Source organism: Helianthus annuus, chromosome 10 (genome assembly GCF_002127325.2).
Source record: "Helianthus annuus cultivar XRQ/B chromosome 10, HanXRQr2.0-SUNRISE, whole genome shotgun sequence".
NCBI classification, from domain to species: domain Eukaryota; kingdom Viridiplantae; phylum Streptophyta; class Magnoliopsida; order Asterales; family Asteraceae; genus Helianthus; species Helianthus annuus.
The window spans coordinates 172,668,919-172,688,477 of NC_035442.2; the positions used below are offsets into that span (position 1 = coordinate 172,668,919).

At 35.1% G+C, this 19,559-nt stretch overlaps 2 protein-coding genes across 5 annotated transcripts; both read right to left on the minus strand.

Moving 5' to 3' along the window:
- Positions 1 to 5,365: 5,365 nt before the first annotated feature.
- On the minus strand, positions 5,366 to 10,754 carry LOC110886653 (alpha/beta hydrolase domain-containing protein 17C). Its single transcript, XM_022134485.2, has 5 exons — positions 10,204 to 10,754; positions 7,454 to 7,490; positions 6,732 to 6,968; positions 6,599 to 6,646; positions 5,366 to 5,908 (listed from the first exon to the last, which is right to left on the minus strand). Exons 1-5 carry the CDS (start codon positions 10,509 to 10,511, stop codon positions 5,651 to 5,653), a joined length of 888 nt encoding a protein of 295 aa, XP_021990177.1. The 5' UTR covers positions 10,512 to 10,754; the 3' UTR covers positions 5,366 to 5,650.
- Positions 10,755 to 11,691: 937 nt separating this feature from the next.
- LOC110886651 lies at positions 11,692 to 18,993 on the minus strand. 4 transcript variants are annotated; one of them, XR_002562903.2, is made up of 11 exons: positions 18,818 to 18,993; positions 18,684 to 18,734; positions 17,395 to 17,416; positions 17,095 to 17,209; positions 16,200 to 16,232; positions 15,195 to 15,320; positions 14,926 to 15,032; positions 14,423 to 14,494; positions 12,656 to 13,018; positions 12,458 to 12,527; positions 11,692 to 12,039 (listed from the first exon to the last, which is right to left on the minus strand). XR_002562903.2 is itself a non-coding variant. In XM_035978799.1 (9 exons), exons 4-9 carry the CDS (start codon positions 17,154 to 17,156, stop codon positions 12,657 to 12,659), a joined length of 762 nt encoding a protein of 253 aa, XP_035834692.1. In that variant the 5' UTR covers positions 17,157 to 17,209; positions 17,353 to 17,394; positions 18,684 to 18,734; positions 18,818 to 18,993; the 3' UTR covers positions 12,564 to 12,656. The 4 variants fall into 4 exon arrangements, 3 of the variants coding, with proteins under 3 accessions (XP_035834692.1, XP_021990174.1, XP_021990176.1); XM_035978799.1 differs by lacking the exons at positions 11,692 to 12,039; positions 12,458 to 12,527; positions 17,395 to 17,416 and adding an exon at positions 17,353 to 17,394 and having other exon boundaries at positions 12,564 to 13,018; XM_022134482.2 differs by lacking the exons at positions 11,692 to 12,039; positions 12,458 to 12,527 and having other exon boundaries at positions 12,564 to 13,018.
- Between the last annotated feature and the right edge of the window lie 566 nt (positions 18,994 to 19,559).

The window sequence follows — 19,559 nt, forward strand, 5'->3', positions numbered from 1 at the left end:
ATTGGTGAGGTAGTGTGGCAGATGATGGGACGCGAGGGGGGGGGGGTATATTTAAAAAATAAAAATTTATATAGTTACATAATATTAAATATTTATAAACTTTTAAAAACTAATTAATATATATTAGAAAACAATAAAAAATTTATATAGTTACATAATATTAAATATTTATAAACTTTTAAAAACTAATTAATATATATTAGAAAACATATTTATACATTTATAATTTTATAAAACTAAAGTCTTATTATATTTTTAAATTTTATAAATTATAATTTATAGTTTATATTTTCAAATTTTAACTTTAACTTTTTAAATATAGTCAATTAAGATAAAATTTAAATATAGTTAAATCAAAATAAAAAGGTTAGGAATTAAAAATAAATGTAAAAGGTAGTAGTGATGTGGCAGTGTTTTTAAGATTCATTATTAGGTGAGTTTTTGAAGAATTGATGGTTTTCTGACGTGACATCTGAATAGACATGGTTTTTTTTTTTGTTTGTTTTAAGGTCGTGGGGTACGGGTTTGGGAATTGAACGGGAAGGCTAAGGTGGAGCTTTCTGCCAACGGAGAACACCGCCCCCACCGATGGTTCTTCGGTGCCCACGGGAAATTCCCCCGATCTCCCCGATGGCTTGTGTGTTTATTTGATTGTTTTTAATCTGTTTAATACTCTGTTTTTTCTTGTTGCATGTTTATTTTTGGAAGATGAATTTTTGAAGGTTTATTAATGGAATAGGAAGGAGATTATTTGTGTTACTGGTTTTACTCCTTAAGTTTGTTTTTTAATTTCCTAAACCCTCAGGTTGTTTTTTCTTGTTGCATGTTTATTTTGGAAGATGAATTTTTGAAGGTTTATTAACGGAATAGGAAGGAGATTATTTGTGTGTTACAGGTTTTACTCCTTAAGTTTGTTTTTTAATTTTCTAAACCCTCAGGTTTGTTTTGATTTTAAATAATACACCTTAGAATTTAGTTTTAATTTTTAAAAGACCCCTCAAATTTGTTTTTAGTTATATATGTTAATTTTTTAAAGTTTAATTTAAACTAGTGTTTTTCAATGACGCGCGTTGCGCGAAAGGCATTGGTGTTTTCGACCGACATCATTCTTCAAACGATTCGAGATAAACGATGCGTAACCAGCCATATCCGGCATCGTGGAGTGTATTAAAAAGGGAGCAATTGGACGATTGGATGCTGGGCTAGGTGTTTCTTGGAATGCCCACGGATTGTTCGGGTCAAAACCACGATTATGAGGATTCATTTTTCGTATTGTGGTTGGATGAGATTTTTTTTTTTTTTTTTTTTTAAATAAGATAGAGATGATTATAGAAGATGTGGAGTAGTTGTGGTAAAAAAAATGAATAGAAGTGTGAATATTTATAGTGAATAATTTTTTTTAAACACATAGCCGTTGGCCAACGGCTAGCCCAAACGGTTACTTGTCTTGGCCAATGAGATCCTGTCATGTCATCTTGATAGCTCCGTCCAACGCCTGGGCTGAAACCCCCGCCCAAGGGGCCATGCCAAAACCCAAGCCCACCCAGGGTGGTGACTTGGGCGTTTGTACCCAACCCACGCCACAACCCCCACCCCCAGGCTGAAACCCCCGCCCAAGGGGCCACGCCGAAACCCAAGCCGATGGTGATTTGAGCGTTTGTACCCAACTCATGCCACAACCCCGCCCCATACCCCGTATTCTAATACAACCTAAATTAATTGTTCATTTAGTTTGGTTTTTTGTTTTTTATCATTCACTGTTCATTTAGTTTTTTTTTTATCATATATGAATTAAAAAAAAATCTTATTTGTATTAACAAATTAAATGAATAAAAATTGTTATTTATAATTACATTAACTAAAAAATATATAAAAATGGAAGGGGGAAGAAGGGAACCACACCCCAAGTTGGGGGAAGGTTGATGAGGTGGAGGGAGAGGGAGATGTGGCGCTGAGGTGGACTTGGGGGAAGAAGGGGGAGGGGAAACCACACCCCATAACCTTAGATCTTCTGATTGCGGATATACAGGGGTTGGTTATGGTACAAACCATATTTATCCTACAAACTGTAAGAATAGATCCTAGCACTTAAAAAAAGTTAAATTAGAACATACTAAAACAATACATACATAAAAGTAACACTTTTAAATTATATTAGCACATGAAAATTAATCAAGATAATTGATTTTAGCACATATGTGAATGATTTCAACAATTTTCTTTATATCAGCACATTGAAAACAAAAGGAAGATCCAAATAAAAAAATAATTGTTTGTTAGCGTAATTATAGCAAATTTAATATAATTGATATTATTTAGGTTATTATTTTATCATTTTTCTTTAATTGGTTGGATGACACATGACACTTTTTAAATAGTTTTTACAGTTTATATACGAAATGTGGTTTGTATTTGATCCTACTCCGCGGATATACATAATCTAAAAATAAAACTACATGTTTTTTTTTTTTTAAAAAAAAAACAGCCCATTTTTTTACAAATTTATCCTTCCTCTTGTTGATATTTTGAATTCTTCCCTCTCTTCCGCTTCTCCATGGTTGAATCTTGTGTAAAAAAATTGGGATATTTTTTTGGTTTAAATAGATATAAATATAATTACTATTTTTTTGAACCGTTTACCAACAATCAAAAATGGTGGGCCAACAACTATATTTGAAGTATGGTGATCGGGACGGTGGTCATCAGCAAATCAAAAGCTTGCTCGGAAAAGGGAGGGGACACAATGTTCCCACCCCTCCCGATTAAGCGTGGGACACTTCCAAACTCTTCCCCTTCTACAATGTACGACCTAATTTGAATATACAAACATAGGTATCTGGTAAAATCTCACTCATAGCAAATAATTGATATGGTTTAAGGAAGGTTGGGTGGGAGCAAACATTTTTTTATCTTGAAAGATTGCTCTTGCTAAGACCTCTAGTTTTAAAAACCTTTTTTTGGCGAGTAAATTTCAAAGTTCGTCCTTTATGTATGTCTAAAATATCAAAGTATGTGCTTTATCTTTAATAACCTCAGAAAACATCCTTAATGTTTGAAAAACCAATCAGGTTATGTCCTTTACCCTAAACCTTGTTTGTTTTCCCAGTTAAGTCAGGTCACATGTGAAGTACATGAGGGCATTAATGTCATTCTACCTACTAATATATATATACACCCACACATACATACAGAACACACACTCATCTTTCTCTCTGCTCTCTCTCTCTCTCTACTACCACCACCACCACCACCGCAAAATCCGGCGTCGCATTTTTCAAAATCCGGTAGTCTGTCAATAACCGCCTCCACTACACCTGCTTCCACGAAGTCCGTCGAAGATTTCGTGACTGCCGATTTCCGCTCGGAGTTCCCTTTCAAAACCTAAACCCTCATGAGCAGTGACTTCCCTTTCTTCTCCCCTCTCGTCTCCTGTCCGGCGACCGGAGCTGGACTCCGACGACTATGCCGGCCCGTTCTTGCTCCGAGACACTCACACCACACCACCACCCTCCTTCTTCACCTTAAATCCACCACAAAACCCCCATGTTTTCACGCGATTAAATGGCCGGCCACCATGGTGGTGGCGGCATACGTCTGCAACGACAGAGAAATAGGGAGATAACGAGAGAGATCGAGGAGAGAGAAAGCTGCAGAAAGAGAGAGAGAGAGAGAGAAACGGCGCCGGTTCCGGTTCTGGTGTTGTTCTTACTCCGGCCGTTCTCCGATGATGACGAAGATGATGTTCTCTCTCTCATCTCGCGCCGGATTGTTCGAGGTGAAATGCTAAAGCAAGCGCGAAATCACTGCTTCGGCTTTTGAGGGATTGTTCGAGCGATTTCAGAAGTGAAAGATCGAAGAATGTGGTTTTGGAACAGGTTAGGGGTGAGATTGATAGAGGTGAAACGAGGGAAATTGAACTTGGAATGGTGGAGGAGATGATTGTCAGGCTTAACATGTGAATCTTTCACTAGAAACAGAGACTTTTTTTCACTTTGTTTGTGAATCTTTCAATAGAAACAGAGATGGTAGTGGGAGTGAGGTCCGATGGTAGCGGTGGTGGGAGGTGGATGTGGCTCTCTCTGTGGGGTTTTAGGGTTTTTATAACAGGATGGTAGGTAGAATGACATTAATGCCCTCATGTGCTTCACATGTGATCTGACTTAACTGGGAAAACAAACAAGGTTTAGGGTAAAGGACATAACCTGATTGGTTTTTCAAACATTAAGGATGTTTTCTGAGGTTATTAAAGATAAAGGACATACTTTGATATTTTAGACATACATAAAGGACGAACTTTGAAATTTACTCTTTTTTGGCATGTAAAGTATACTATCTAGATAATCATGTATATGAATATAAGATCTTGAATAAGATTATGATCTTGAAACTACTTACCTAAAGTCACAAAAGTTTACTTTATGAAATCATCCAACTTTAATGGTTTAACTTAAAAGAATTAAAATAATTAATAACAATTTGACAGGTAAGTAATTATCAAAGTCATCACAATATCTCTTACATTTATTATACAATATATTGGTGTTTGCAGCATTTCAATAGACTCAGAGAGCATGTGTCATGGTGTCATGAGTGCCAATTATGTGTTTCAGCTGAAACATGTACCTTATGCATCAATACTTGTACCATAAATTTCAGATATATGATTCATATTCCACACAAGATAGTTACTACTTACTAACATCAAATAGAGATTCTATAATATAATAAAGAGTTAAATGCTATTTTAGTCTCTGTGGTTTGGGTCATTTTGTCAGTTTAGTCCAAAAGTTTCATTTTTCGCATGTGAGTTCAAAAAGGTTTCACCGTTGCTATTTTAGTCCACTTGGTTTACTTCATCCATTTTTCTGTTAACGAGAAAGACAATTTAATCATTTTATATGTAATTCTGTTAATTAGAAGGGCAATTCGGCCATATAAAATGACCGAATTGCCCTTCTCGTTAACAAAAAAATGGATGAAGTTAACCCAGTGGACTAAAATGGCAACGGTGAAACCTTTTTAGACCTGCAGACGAAAAATGAAACCTTTGGACTAAACTGGCAAAATGGGTCAAACCACAGGGACTAAAACCTTTGCTATTTTAGTCCACTGGGTTAACTTCATCCATTTTTCTGTTAACGAGAAGGGTAATTTGATCATTTTATATGTAATTCTGTTAATTAGAAGGGCAATTCGCCCTTCTCGTTAACGAAAAAAATAGATGAAGTTAACCCAGTGGACTAAAATAGCAACGGTGAAACCTTTTTGGACCTACAGGCGAAAAATGAAACCTTTGGAATAAACTGGCAAAATGGGTCAAACCACAGGGACTAAAATGGCATTTAACTCTATAATAAAAAAAAAAGAAAAAAATCATACCCATTTCATCAAATCATTCAAGATTTTCCAGCCTTTGATCCTCACATTTTGATTTTACATTACAAAAACAATGAATCTAAACATCTGGCATAAAAAAAAAAATCAACAATTTAATTACAACACAATCAATGCACAAGCATAAACAAGATTAAATACCAAATTTCTTCTAAAAACAGATAAAAAAAAAAAACCATGACTTTAATTCGATTCGGGCCATCAAGATTTCCTTATTAGCAAGTAACAAAGAAAGAAAACGCGATCATCTTCTTCTTCAGTTTTTTCCAAACATCAAGCACCGGTTGTGTTTGACTTCTTCGATACTTGGGACCGAAGAAAGGCGTTGCTTGTTCATCTTTGAGGAAAGCTTCTCCATTGCTTTTATGAACTTGCATAAGTGTTTTATGTATTCTGGGAAACTTTCGAGGTTAGAATGACCGCCACCTTCGACCCACAACGGGTCGTATTTGTCTTTTGCAAGTTCCCATAACCGTTTCCCATGTGAGAAATCAACGATATCGTCGTTTGTACCCTATGATATAAAAGAATCCGCAATGAGCCAAGCAAAGCTTTAAATGACAAAAATAACTTATAAAATCATTAAAAGAAACGTGCATAGGGCTGCAAACAAACCGAATGAACATGAACAAGACCCTGTTCATGTTCGTTTGTTAAGAAATATATGTGTTCATGAACTGTTCATGAATACTTACCGAACGAGATTTTGTGTTCGTGTTCTTTTGTTAAGGAAATGAACGTGTTCATGTTTGTTAATTTTAGGCAACGAACGAAAACGAACGTTGATGAACACAAATGAAGACAAACTAATGTTCATGAACAAATGGAAACAAACGAACACAAACAAGCGTTCCCGAACAGAATATATAATACACCGACACTTATTAAATATTTTATTTGTCGGAATTTTGAAGTATTTAAATAATATATAAAAACAAAAAACACAAATGAACTATCGAACATAAACGAACCCGTTACCGAACGTTCATGAACATAAATGAACAAACGTGGCATCTGTTCATGTTCGTTCATTTAACTAAACGAACGAATACAGACGAACTTCACGCCGAACTGTTCGCTGAACGTTTGGTTCGTTTGCAGCCCTACGCGCATCCAAACATCTCTTTAGAGGATTGGATAAACCCCGAGGGTACGTTAAAAGCGATAACTTGCGTGGTAAGTTAAAGAGGTGAAGGGTACTTACATGTATAACTAGAATCGGACAGTTGACTTTCTGTACTTTGTCAATGTTCTGTACCAAAAACAAAAGAAAAAATAACTATATGAAGTCTAGTGAATTAGGGGACAAATAGTTGAACGACAAACCTGTAAATTACCTTGAAAATGTCGAACCAGAACGTCATTTTAACAGGATAGAGAACGCGTATTCCTGAAAGAATAGCGCTATGCAGAACAACACCTCTTAATCGTTGTAGTCGAGAAGCCAAGTGCAAGGTGGGCCCACTGCCAACGGATTGACCGTATAAGATCAAGTCTTCTTGCTTGATTCCATAGTTGTTCTTTAAACAATTGTAGACAGCCTCAATGTCATAGTATGTATTCAGTTCAGATGGCTAATCAAAAAGAAAACAAGTGATTAATAACTCGGTATAAGGGTTGTGACTATTCGTCAAAATGTCGAATATCTAAAATATCCTTTAATGGTAAGAAAGGAAAGGAATGTTGAGGACTAAACTATGTGCATTAATGTAAAAAAACCGAGTAACCGTAAAGCATTAATACGATTTGGTCCTCAACGTTCCTTTACTTTCTTACCATCCAAAAGTACACGGATGGTCCCTGTGGTTTGCACTTTGTAACGCGTTTAGTCCCCAACCAACAAATCTAAAGGTTACGTAGTGCAAATCACAGGGGACCATCCATGTACCTTTGGAAAAAACCTGGGGACTAAATGCGTTACAAAGCGCAAACCACAGGGACCATCTGTGTACTTTTGGAAAGCTGTGGACCAAACTCAAAATTTTGGTAAACCACAGGGACCATCCGTGTACTTTACTCTATATATAATAAAGCAATTATGTCGAGCTTTTTCGCTTACCTTGCCGGTGGAAGCTCCATATCCCGAATAGTCATAACTGCAATATAAGAATACACATACAGTCAATACATACGGAAAAAAATTGATAAGCAATATACTTTGACCCTTTAGGTCAAACATATTATGATAAAAAGATCCAAATATTACATATTGGAGTTAATTGCCCGGATGGTCCCTGTGGTTTCATGTTTTTCATGTTTAGTCCCCACCTTTTGGAAATAGCAGGTATGCTCCCTATGGTTTGTCATTTTGTTACTCGGATAGTCCCCTGACATTTACTCCAGGGACTATCCGAGTAACAAAATGACAAACCATAGGGAGCATACCTGCTATTTCCAAACTAACTGACATCTACTCCGGGACAAACCATAGGGGTCATACCTGCTATTTCCAAACTAACTGACATCTACTCCGGGGACTATCCGAGTAACAAAATAACATACCATAGGGAGCATACCTGCTATTTTCTAAACGTGAAAAAACGTGAAACCACAGGGACCATCCGGCCAATTAACTCTTACATATTGTATAGCAAAATTGGCACCATTTTCTATTCTTTTCATCATTGTTATGGAGTTCATTATAGTTGTCGAAATCTTTTAAAAGATAGCCCGTTTAAATATACGGCAATAAAACGCTACGCTTTCAAGACGGTTTAAACTTGTCACTCAGCTATTGTATTGAGCATATTTACAAGTAAAAAACTGAACTTGCTCGAGAAGATTTGTTAAATGACCAAATTACCCTTGTTCAAAAAGGGTCTTGCACTGTACAGAGTTGTGGCTAGTACAAACCACCTGATATAACTACTAACACTTTATGATGCCAAAAGTCTAGTTTATTATAAATTTAGAGTAAACTTCCGTTTTGCTCCCTGTGGTTTGGTCATTTTAACGGTTTTGCTCCAATAGTTTAAAAATAGCCATTTTCCTCCCTGATTTTTCTAACTTATCTTCATTTTGCTCCCAGCCTCTAACTCCATCAGGGAGGAAACTGGCGACAAACTCGAAAGATTAGGGAGCAAACTGGCGACAAACTCGAAAGATCAGGGAGGAAAATGGCTATTTTTAAAATATTGGAGCAAAACCGTTAAAATGACCAAACCACAGGGAGCAAAACGGAAGTTTACTCATAAATTTATAAGGGATTATGGTATTGATTGTTACAAGGGTGTTAGCATTGTTTCCTTTTTTGGAAGAGGGGTTGAAGTTCAAATATGTACCGACCCAGCGTACATGATGATCATAAAAGCTGTGAATTAAATTGATTCACATGATTTTGTTACCTTATGGACCGTAACCGTTAAATCCGTTCTAATATTGTCATTCGCTTTTGAAACTTTTGATCGACTAGACTTTTGGCATCATAAAGTTTTTAGTGGTTATATTAGGAGGTTGAATAGCGTTGAACTAGGGTTCGGCGGTATCTTGTGATCTTGCGTATAAATTTGCTGACCATTAGAAATCACTCGTATCGGATTGCTCAAAAAGCTCAATTTATATGGTTTCATTTTGTAAATCCGATACGGTGGTTCCTAATGGTCGGCAAATTTACACGCAAGATCACAAGATAACGCCATTCAACCACGTGATAATAGCTACTAAAAACTTTATGATGCCAAAAGTCTACTTGATCAACAGTTTCAAAAGTGAATGACAAATTGAAAATATTAGAACGGATCTAACGGTTCATAAGGTAACAAAATCACGCGAATCAAAATAGTCACGGCTTTTATGACCATCTACGTAGGCGCGGTAGATATTTAAACATGAACCTCTCTTCCAAAAAAAGGAAACAATGCTAACACCCTTGTAACAATCAATTCCATAATCCCTTTTCGTAATCCAATCACTAACGCTACTAACGGGGCGTTTGGATGTGCGTTTTGAAGGCGATTACGCGCTTCTGAACAATAAGAATCTAATAAGTTCTGATCACAAGCAGCAAGTAAATCACTAATCACCAAAACACTAAAAAAATCCTTTCAAAATGCACATCCAAACTAGGGGTGTAAACAAGCCTAGAGGCTCGAGAGCTACTAGTGATCGGCTCGGTTAAAAGCTCGAACGAGCCGAGCCTTATCGAGCCCGAGCCCGAGCTCGAGCCTGAAATAGAGTTCGTTTTGTTATCGAGCCCGAGCTCGAGCCTCAAATACAAAGCTCTTTCAGGCTCGCGAGCCTAAACGAGCCCATGCAAAATTTTAGTTTTTTATATATAATATATTAATAATGATGATAACATTGATGAGCCGAGCTTTGGCTCGTTTAAGCGATGTTGAAGTGAGCTCGAGCCGAGCTTTTAGCTCGTTTAAGGTTGTTCTCAAAATAATTCGAGCCGAGTCGAGCCGAGCTCGAGCTTTGGGTTTTACTCGCTAGCCGAGATCGAGCTCAAAGAAGTAGGCTCGAACCGAGCCGAGCTTCATAAAAACATAACGAGCCGAGCTCGAGCTCGGCTCGGCCCGGCTCGTTTACACCCCTAATCCAAACACCCAAAATCAATACCACTACACTTCAACAACATAAATCCAGAAACCACAATTTCTACAAACACACATACAACCATGAAGCATAAAGATTTTTGTAAAGAACAATTGAACAAACCAACCCAACTTACAGAATTAAAAAAAAAAAAAAAAAAAAAAAAAAAAAAAAAAAAAGCCCTCATGATATAATCCCCAAAACAAAGAACCAAACAACACAAATAAACAATAGTAAATACAAAAAAAAAAAAAAAAAAAAGAACAAATGTACCTCATGATATTGACTCTAAGGTGAGCTCTAAGCTCAATGAACAGTTCTCTCATTTGACCCAAATCAGCAGCATTACCATGCGAGTACAAAACAGTCAACTTCCCCAAAGGATGTTTCCAGAAGGTCGCAACAACTTTGTTCCCGCCTTTTGTATCAATCATATGAACATCAACCTTCTTGTCTAATGTAATTCCTGTAAACACAAGCCTTGTTTCGCCATCAACATCGTCTTCAAACACATCATATGTCGGTGGGTCAGGTGGGAAAAATGCGAACTTTGCAGCTACGTTTGAGGTTACATTTCCCATTGATCAAGAACAAGAACAAGAACCCACCTCATGAACAACATTAATTTGATGAATAGACTGAAAACCCTGATCAAAGAATCGATTTTTATATCTGGGTTTTACCGATTTTGCTCAAAATCTTGTGAAAATGGCATCAATTTTCGGAAAAAGAAAATCTTTTTTAAGAAAAGCTGGAGGTCTATTTTGCTTCTTTTTTTTTTTTTCTTTTCTTTTTGTGTATTTATTAGTTGTAAATTGTAGTGTGTAGAATGGCGATGATCTCTATTTAAAGTTGTAATAAAGTACAAAAATTATTTTTCGTTTATATCAAATTTTAGTTTAATTATTGTTAAGAAATTTGGTTCATGTTTGCAATAGTTATAATAAGTTTTTAAAATTAGATTTTTTTTTCATCGATTAACGTTAATATATACAATAAGTCAATGATATTCGTACAATTTTAGCTTTTACAAACTAGAAGTCGAAAAAAATTGTAACGAAACTCTGAACTGACCTAGAACTAAGCATTTAATAGACTAGAGATCGTAAAGACTGTAAAGAATCTTTGTTGACCTAGATATTCGTACAATTTTAGCTTTTACAAACTAGAGGTCGTAAAGATTGTAATGAAACTCTGAACTGACCTAAAACTAAGCATTTAACAGACTAGAGATCGTAAAGACTGTAAAGAATCTTTGTTGACCTAGAACTGACCTAAAAATATTAATATTCTTTCACATATAAAGAAAATAAAATATATACATATAAATAGATAAAAAGGAATAGAGTGGGTCAAAAGGCATATGGGATGGCATGGAAGTTGGCGTCCTAACAAAAGCCAATGCCTTGAACAAAGCTAAAGATGGGTGGCAATATAAGCTTTTCCTTTTCTCGTAAACGTATGATTTCATCTTTGACTGATTCATTATTAAAATCATTTAATCAATTTATCACCACATAATAAACTCAAATTTAACATAATGCATTTGTTTTTGGTTGTTCAAGTACGGACTTTGTAAACGGTCAATCCATTCTGAATTATTTTTATCTAAAAATGTTTAACTATGACGTTCTTGTCTCATCCATAGATAACGACCAATACATGGTTATTTAGAGAACATTATTGATAGAAAAACTTATCCGATCATACACTTGGGAACAATTACACGATAAATAAGCGTAAGGATTAAAATACATGGGGTTAGAAAAACTATTCTATTGATTTTAACTTCTGTTCAAAGTTTACTAAAATTCACTTTTTAAAGATACATAATCTAAAAACACGGGTAGTCGCATATGATTCACGCCTTACTGATCTCTAAAACGCCTTTGTGTACACCTTATACGCAAGTAAAGGTAGATACCCGAAAAAAAAAATATCAAGATCATGTGCATACAACTATTCTCACAAAATATAACACATCAAATCATGATCATCGTACTTAGTAAATCCCACCGATAGCAAAGCTAAGGTAAGATCTCAGGAGGGTAAGATGCAGACAGTCTTACCTCTATCTTATAGGAATAGAGAGGCTGCTTCCAGTGACAACTATTTTGACAAAATATAACACATCAAATAAAATGCTTAAATATTTTTTCCTTAAAATAATAAAGAGTTAATTACTGTTTTCGTCCCTGTGGTTTGTCAAAAATCATTATTTCAGTCCATTAGTTTAAAAATTGCGATTTCAGTCCCTGTGGTTTCACTTTCGTAACCATTTCAGTCCACCTCGTAACCATTTCAGTCCCTGTACTAACAGAATAAATGGATTGAAATGGTTATGAAAGTAAAACCACAGTGACTGAAATAGTTATGAAAGTGAAACCACAGAGACTGAAATCGCAATTTTTAAACTAATGGACTGAAATAGTGATTTTTGACAAACCACAGGGACGAAAACAGTAATTAACTCAATAATAAAAGTAAAGGTGGTGTACTATTCCCCAAAAAATGAGTCAATACTTACAAAATTGACCTGCAATCACCTTTCAACATGTCTGGGTCATGGTGGACCACTACTTTCATGTTAACTTCACCTGCCCATGCAATACAAAAGTACGTACTAATAATTATTGAGATAGTAAAACTTTATAAACTTTATTTAACATTTAACAAGTGGCAACATACTGATAAATTAAGTGTACATAATAAAAGTAATTTACACCTTATACATTAGAGGTGTTAAGCATGTTACTACTAAATAGTATGTGTTCCTCTTCAACACTGGTGTTGTCTCCAATTACCGACACCCAAGTTTCTGCGATTTTCTCTAGTTTTCCTTCTTTTGAGTCGATTAAAGTAAAGGCGCGTAACGTGTGTTTTGGGTTTTCGGTCAATGGGTTGTCGTGGAATCTTTTGACCCGAGGAACGATGGCCCCGTTTAGGTATATGGTGTTGTCATCTCCAACCACAATCATTTTACGTGGACCGTTTCCAAACGCCAGCTCTTTATGCATGTGGCCAAATACAACAAGGGGAACAGAATGTTTGGTGTTGCCTTTAAGTTGAGCAATAGCAAGTGCTAAATCTGTAATAAATTAATAATAAATATGATATTAATGTGTGTAAGATTATATGTGTGTGTGTAATGTATATACACACATGAATGATTGATTGAAGGTTGAGAGAGGTGGCTTGTAACATTTCTGTCCATATATTTAGATTTTTTACATATTATTTAGTGTCATGTATGATCACAAAATTCATTTTAAAAGTAATTGCTAAATTAAATGATTTAGGAGGTTTATGCTTAAATATACACTTTTGCCTTTTGGCGACTTTCGACCTGTTTCCTTTCAAGCCAAATCTTTATCCTTTTGACCTGCTAGGGATAAAAATATAACCCAGTTTGACCCATTTAGAAGTAAATGGGTTGCATTTCCACTTCTATTTAAGATAAAAGCATCAATTAGTAATGCATTTCTGCTTTGGGAGATTAATATGAAAAATATAGAATTTAAACTTGATTAAATGTAAATTGTTTATCTAAAGAATATTTAGAAGGGATATATAAACACTTTAAATATTTAAAGATTTTATATACACTACAAGAAATATACACCATTAGTGGCGACGGCAATAGCGGCGACAGGCCAAATGTCGCCGCTATTGGTCGATCCGCGTCCCACCATCTGAGATCAAACCCTAGCCGTTGATCCTTACCCTGATCCAACGCTATTACAGGGAAGGGTTATTTGAAAACCAACTTGAGAAGAAAAAACCTTGAAGACCCTGTGTAACACCATCTAAAACAACGTATTTTTTTGTAAAAATTTAGGGCACGCAATATACATATTTTTAAGCGTTTTTTAAATAATAAAAAAAGCGCCGATGGAATTTAAAAATAAATGAATAAATAAAATTCTTACGTAACAGGTGTTTAATAAAATATAGCGTTTTGTTAAATATGTAACATATGAAACTTAATTTATTTATTTCTTAAAATATCCACTCGCCGCTTTTTTTTTTTTGCTCAAAACGCTTAAAAACATGTATATTACATGCCCTAAATTTTTTATAAAAAAAAATATGTCGTTTTAGATAGTGTTACACAAGGTTTTCTCAACTTAGAGGTCTCAACTTCAACTCATTTACTTATGTCTGTATCCATATGTTTTTTATGTTTTATCCCTAACATGTCCAACGGGTCAAAATAAAATTTAGTTGAAAGGGGAACAGGTCAAACAAGTTAAAAGTCGGTAAAGCGTTTTCCCAAGCATACAACATTATAACCTCCTAAATCATTCTTATCCAAAGATTTAGATTATTATATACAGCAATCACATATAACACATTCATAACTATACAAAAAAAGTATAAACAGTGGACGAAAATATGTTAATGGATTGACCCGACCCAACCCAACCCGACCCGTTACGAACTATACCAAAAGATGACTTGTTTCAATGCAAAGTTGTGAAATAATAATCACCTGGGTCACCATGGTCTCCACCTTCACGCACCCAATCTCTCCCACAAATGTCATTCAAGTTGGAACCGAGACCTAAACATACAAACCAGAAACTTTACCTTAACAGATTTCACTGGATCATAGCACGTTTGGGTGGCAATTCTGACCCTATTGCTTATCCCGGTCCATATTTTATTTCTCATGTATTAAATGGGTAAAATAAAAAAAAAAGTTCAGCGAGAATGGAACATGTCACATGGGTTGAACGTGTCAAAAGTCACCATTGCCTAGAACCTACGAAATTGTTTGGTAATCAAATTTGACACAAACTATTTCTAAAAAGAATTTATAATTGTATAAAAAGTTTATTGGGTCAATCGGACAACTGGACAAGTACCCGTATTTACCTGTTTTGAGCTGAACCCGCTACCGGTCCCGGCCATTTTGCCACATTTAGTAAAACGTAAAATGAGAATCGGAAAAGATGTGTGTGTGTATGTATGTATGTTAAGCAAATGGCATACCAGTGGGCCCATTATGAGCAAGAAGAATAATGGAATGATTCTTTGGTGTCCCCAAAGCAGCATCAGATATTCTTTTTGCACTCTCGTTCATGTTGTTAACTCCATATCTAACAAATATTTCCAACATCGACAACAACCAAAAAAAGATCTTAAAAAAATTATAAGAGATATCTACCCTTATTTTTAGGAAGTGAAAATTCAATGTTCACCAAATATTTAAAAAAAATATATGTATTGTTCATATAAGAAAACAAGAAAAATGCACCGACCTTTTAGCCAGGAGTTGTTTTCTAAATAACCTTTCACCTCCACAAGAAAATGGTCGTCCTCCAACAACACTGAGCTTCAACGGATGGAAGTCCAATCGCTTGTAACCAACGTGCTCTTCCCCAAAACTGGATTTCATAATAAACAATTATTTTATTCATCAACGGATTCAATATATGATAATAAACTTGATCACTATGTGAATTATAATGTAATAGTCTAGTCAGATTCACTATAATGTTATATCAGCCTTTATTTGGTAATGAATCAGTATGCTTAATAAGGTATTTGAGCCCTTATAAACAGCAGTAGGCAACATGCATGTTTTAAGAAAAGTTGACATCCGCTCGCAATGACAAACTTTATTTCGTTTGTGGCTTTGCATAGGTTGGGATTCTAAAGTTTATGAACGTAACAACAGCAGGACAAATCAACTGAAGCAAATAAAAAAATCTGGAAAGGTATTTCTAGTTTTGAAGCAGAGGCAACATTACTTTTGACTTCAGATTAAGCAGAACTAAAGTGTTAAGATTGAGTTAATTACTGTTTTCGTCCCTGTGGTTTGTCAAAAATCACTATTTCAGTCCATTAGTTTAAAAATTGCGATTTCAGTCCCTGTGGTTTCACTTTCGTAACCATTTCAGTCCCTGCGGTTTCACTTTTGTAACCATTTCAATCCATTATTCTGTAAAGTACAGGGACTGAAATGGTTACGAGGTTGACTGAAAATGGTTACGAAAGTGAAACCACAGGGACTGAAATCGCAATTTTTAAACTAATGGACTGAAATAGTGATTTTTGACAAACCACAAGGACGAAAATAGTAATTAACTCTTTAAGATTTAACGAGCAAGGCATGCAAACAAACACCGTCATTTATCTCAAACTATCTGGGGTACGTAAAAAACAAACAAAAAAAGTACACAATTTTAGTGTTAAAAACAACAGTGAGGTATGTTACACTAACACGAGAATAATTTCCATAACTGAAAATATATAAAGCTCACCTTTCCAGCTGGAGTTGGACCGCGTCTTTGCGCCTTTAATCCAAAGAAGATTAGAAGAAAAGAAAAAATTAATTACGAGAGCAAATCAGAACAAATAGAATGATTGAAACCGTTTAATTTTCCTTCACTTTCTATGCATGTGTGAGTGGATGAAAAAAAATGTATAAAAGAGGGTTCAGTTTCCTTTTAACATAGAAATTTTACATAAAAGAGGGTTCAATTTCATAATAGTTAACTGTGAAATAGTGGTAATGCATACAAACACGACAGCCAATCCCCCACCGAGTCTTGTAATCACAAATTTCAAAATAGATTGTTAAAGCAAATAACTCTTTTAACATAGTAATTTTACACACAAGAGGTTCAATTTGATTTTGTGTTCATCATGACGAAATCAATGGTCAAAACGATTTCATCATGGTGGTGAAAAATCATCCCCGGAGCTAAAAAGCGAGCACCAGCATCAAGGAAATGATCTCTGGGATTGGCTGACGGAATTATCTGTTTGGTGTTCGAAGTCATTATCATTGTATCAGGTAGTCTAATATTCCTAACAAGATTCTTTCATTGAAAACCAATATCTCTATCTAAATCATTTGAAAGATCTGTTTACTCTGACTCGAAAACATATATTCATCCAAAAGTCTCACAACATGTATAAGTTCAAGCTATTTTCATTGTTACAATAAAGAGTGTTTTATGGTGTTATCAGATTAGGTTCATCTTTCACAGGAGTGATCTCGCTTGAAAGTGCAAATAATTAATTTTTTAAATGGTTACCAAACATTAATTTCTGATTATTGGTGTTTTGCAAACGCCATAACCGGATATACTCCCTCAAAAACGCAATCCCATACTCCCCTGATTCTAATTGCCTCATATAAGTGATACTTACTTTTCAGAAAAATTTTGAGTATTCCAAGCATCATGGTTCCCTAGAATAGCCGCTTTAGCCATTTTGAGTGCTGCAATGCTTTTAACAAGTTCAACGTTTTCATTGCCAAAGTCACCTGGAAAAGCATGCAGGCAAAAAGAACAGCACAGGACAGTTGAAAAATGAAGAATAAAACAAGATCACCGTTAACACTAAATTCATATTCTGAATTAAAAAAAAAAAAAAAGCTCCCGAGACCAAAAATGAAGGAAGGCTTGCCATATAATCAAGAAGAAACAAGCATTGCATGACAAAACCTGCCTGTAAACAACACCAAATCTGGCTGCAATTACAAACAAAAAGTTGTAACTAATAACTGAAAATGCAGAACAATAACCACAAGAGTGATAATGAGAGAATTTTGTTATTATTGTTCAAGGTGGTCTATAGTTATATACTTCTATGCACACACATACATTTAAAAGGATCACTCACTCATTGCGATACTAGTATCTAGGCAATAGTAGTATTACATAGAGAACTACGGGAGTTCTGGACTACAGTGGCACCAATAAGAAAACAACTTGACCATCAAACAATGCAATCAACACCTGGATTTACGTTGGATGAAATGATCTATATCGAGTGGTGACTATGGATTAATTTCTAGGTTTTGACCTTTAAATGTGGCAATTAATACTTAATAGTGAGACAAAATCGGTTGTAGATACATAACAAATTGTCAATTATCATATGTATACTGTATAGCACATATTTACTCCTCAAAACCCTAGAATGCCTTCTTCTTTTCTCTATGCTTCAGAAACGCACGTGTATCATGTTGATGCATTCATTTGGAGCAATTAAAGTAATTATGTGAGATCTAGACTTCAACGTAGGTACAATTAGGGCTGCAGATGAACCGAACCGAGAGTTGTTCATGTTTGTTCGTTTAGCATTGAACTTGTTCACGAACACATATCTTGTTCATGTTTGTTCATTGATAAATTGAACTTGTTCACAAACACAAACAAACATATACCATCTTATTAAAATAAAATGAAAAAAATATTCTTAATCGCAAACATTAGACATAATCACCTTGTTAAGCACTAGATATAATAATTATAAACATAATTATCCCAAAACAAAGGCACAAGTTAGATATAATTAGCATTAGCATAATTATCCCAAAATAGTGTCAAAGATCTAAGTTTCTAATAACCGGACATTAACTAAACAAAACAAATGACCATGGCGGACATAAACAAACATTACCGAACGTTCACCAACGCAATTTAACGAACGTAACCTTTGTTCGTGTCCGTTCTTTAAATTAATCGAACAAAATTTCTTGTTCATGTTCCTTCATTTATTAAACAAACGAACGTAAATGAACGAACAGCCGAGCGGTTCACGAACGGTTTGCAGCCCTAGGTATGATTATGTAGAATTCAGTACACAAAATCACCTCTACCGTGCCAATTTCTACTATCTTCACTATTTCAAAAAATTATCATCGATAACCTAAAGTACGCCTCAAAATCCAGAATCAGAACTAATTACTACATCTTAAGAAATAATAATACAAAATTTAAGGACATAATTACCTGCAACAGCTCAAGAGCCTTCGAATCCTCTGGTAGATCCCAATCATCATGCTTCAGAAATCAAGCAATTTCAAATCATTATTAGGTTAACAGCCACTGAAAACACACACATACGGTGAAGATAACGAACTCACCACGTCTCCGACAACGACTATTCTGACGGAGGAAGCCATGGATAATCGAATAGAGTAGTTGCACTTAAAAGATGTTGATGACGACGGCGTTACGGTGGAGGAACGGAAGAAAACCGTTGGATTTGGCGCGTGAGATAACGCGCCGGGGAACATGGAGAAACGGGTTATTGTGGACCTGGTTGTTGTAATATATTTGACAAAAGAGTTGCACTAAACCCCCTCAAACTTTAAGGCTTATGAGTATTAGTCCTTCACACGAAGTCACGTGTAACGAATCGAACGTTCAGTGAATAGTTTGAGAACTCTTTGGCGGGAAGTTCGTTTACGTTCGTTTAATAAACAAACGAACGTAAACAAGAAATTTCGTTTGATTCATTAAATGAACAAACATGAACACTCGTTCATTTGTGTTCATTTATATTCGTTCATGTTCGTTTTTTGTGTTGTTACTTAAAGATTTTTGTACTTTTATATACTAGGTTTGAACCCCGTGTATGATATGGGCTGCATAAATTTAGTTTTATATAATAGATAATAAAAAAGATATATCTTTAAAAATACTCGTGTATTGCACGTGTTGAGTAAAATATAATATTATATGTTAACACATACAACGGTCAAGATTTATCTTTTAACAATGAACTTTGATGTATTATTTACTTATTATAACATTTTAGTTCGTTTTTTTTATTTATTATTAGGTAAAAAACACATGTATTACATGGGGTTGAATCTCGTTTTT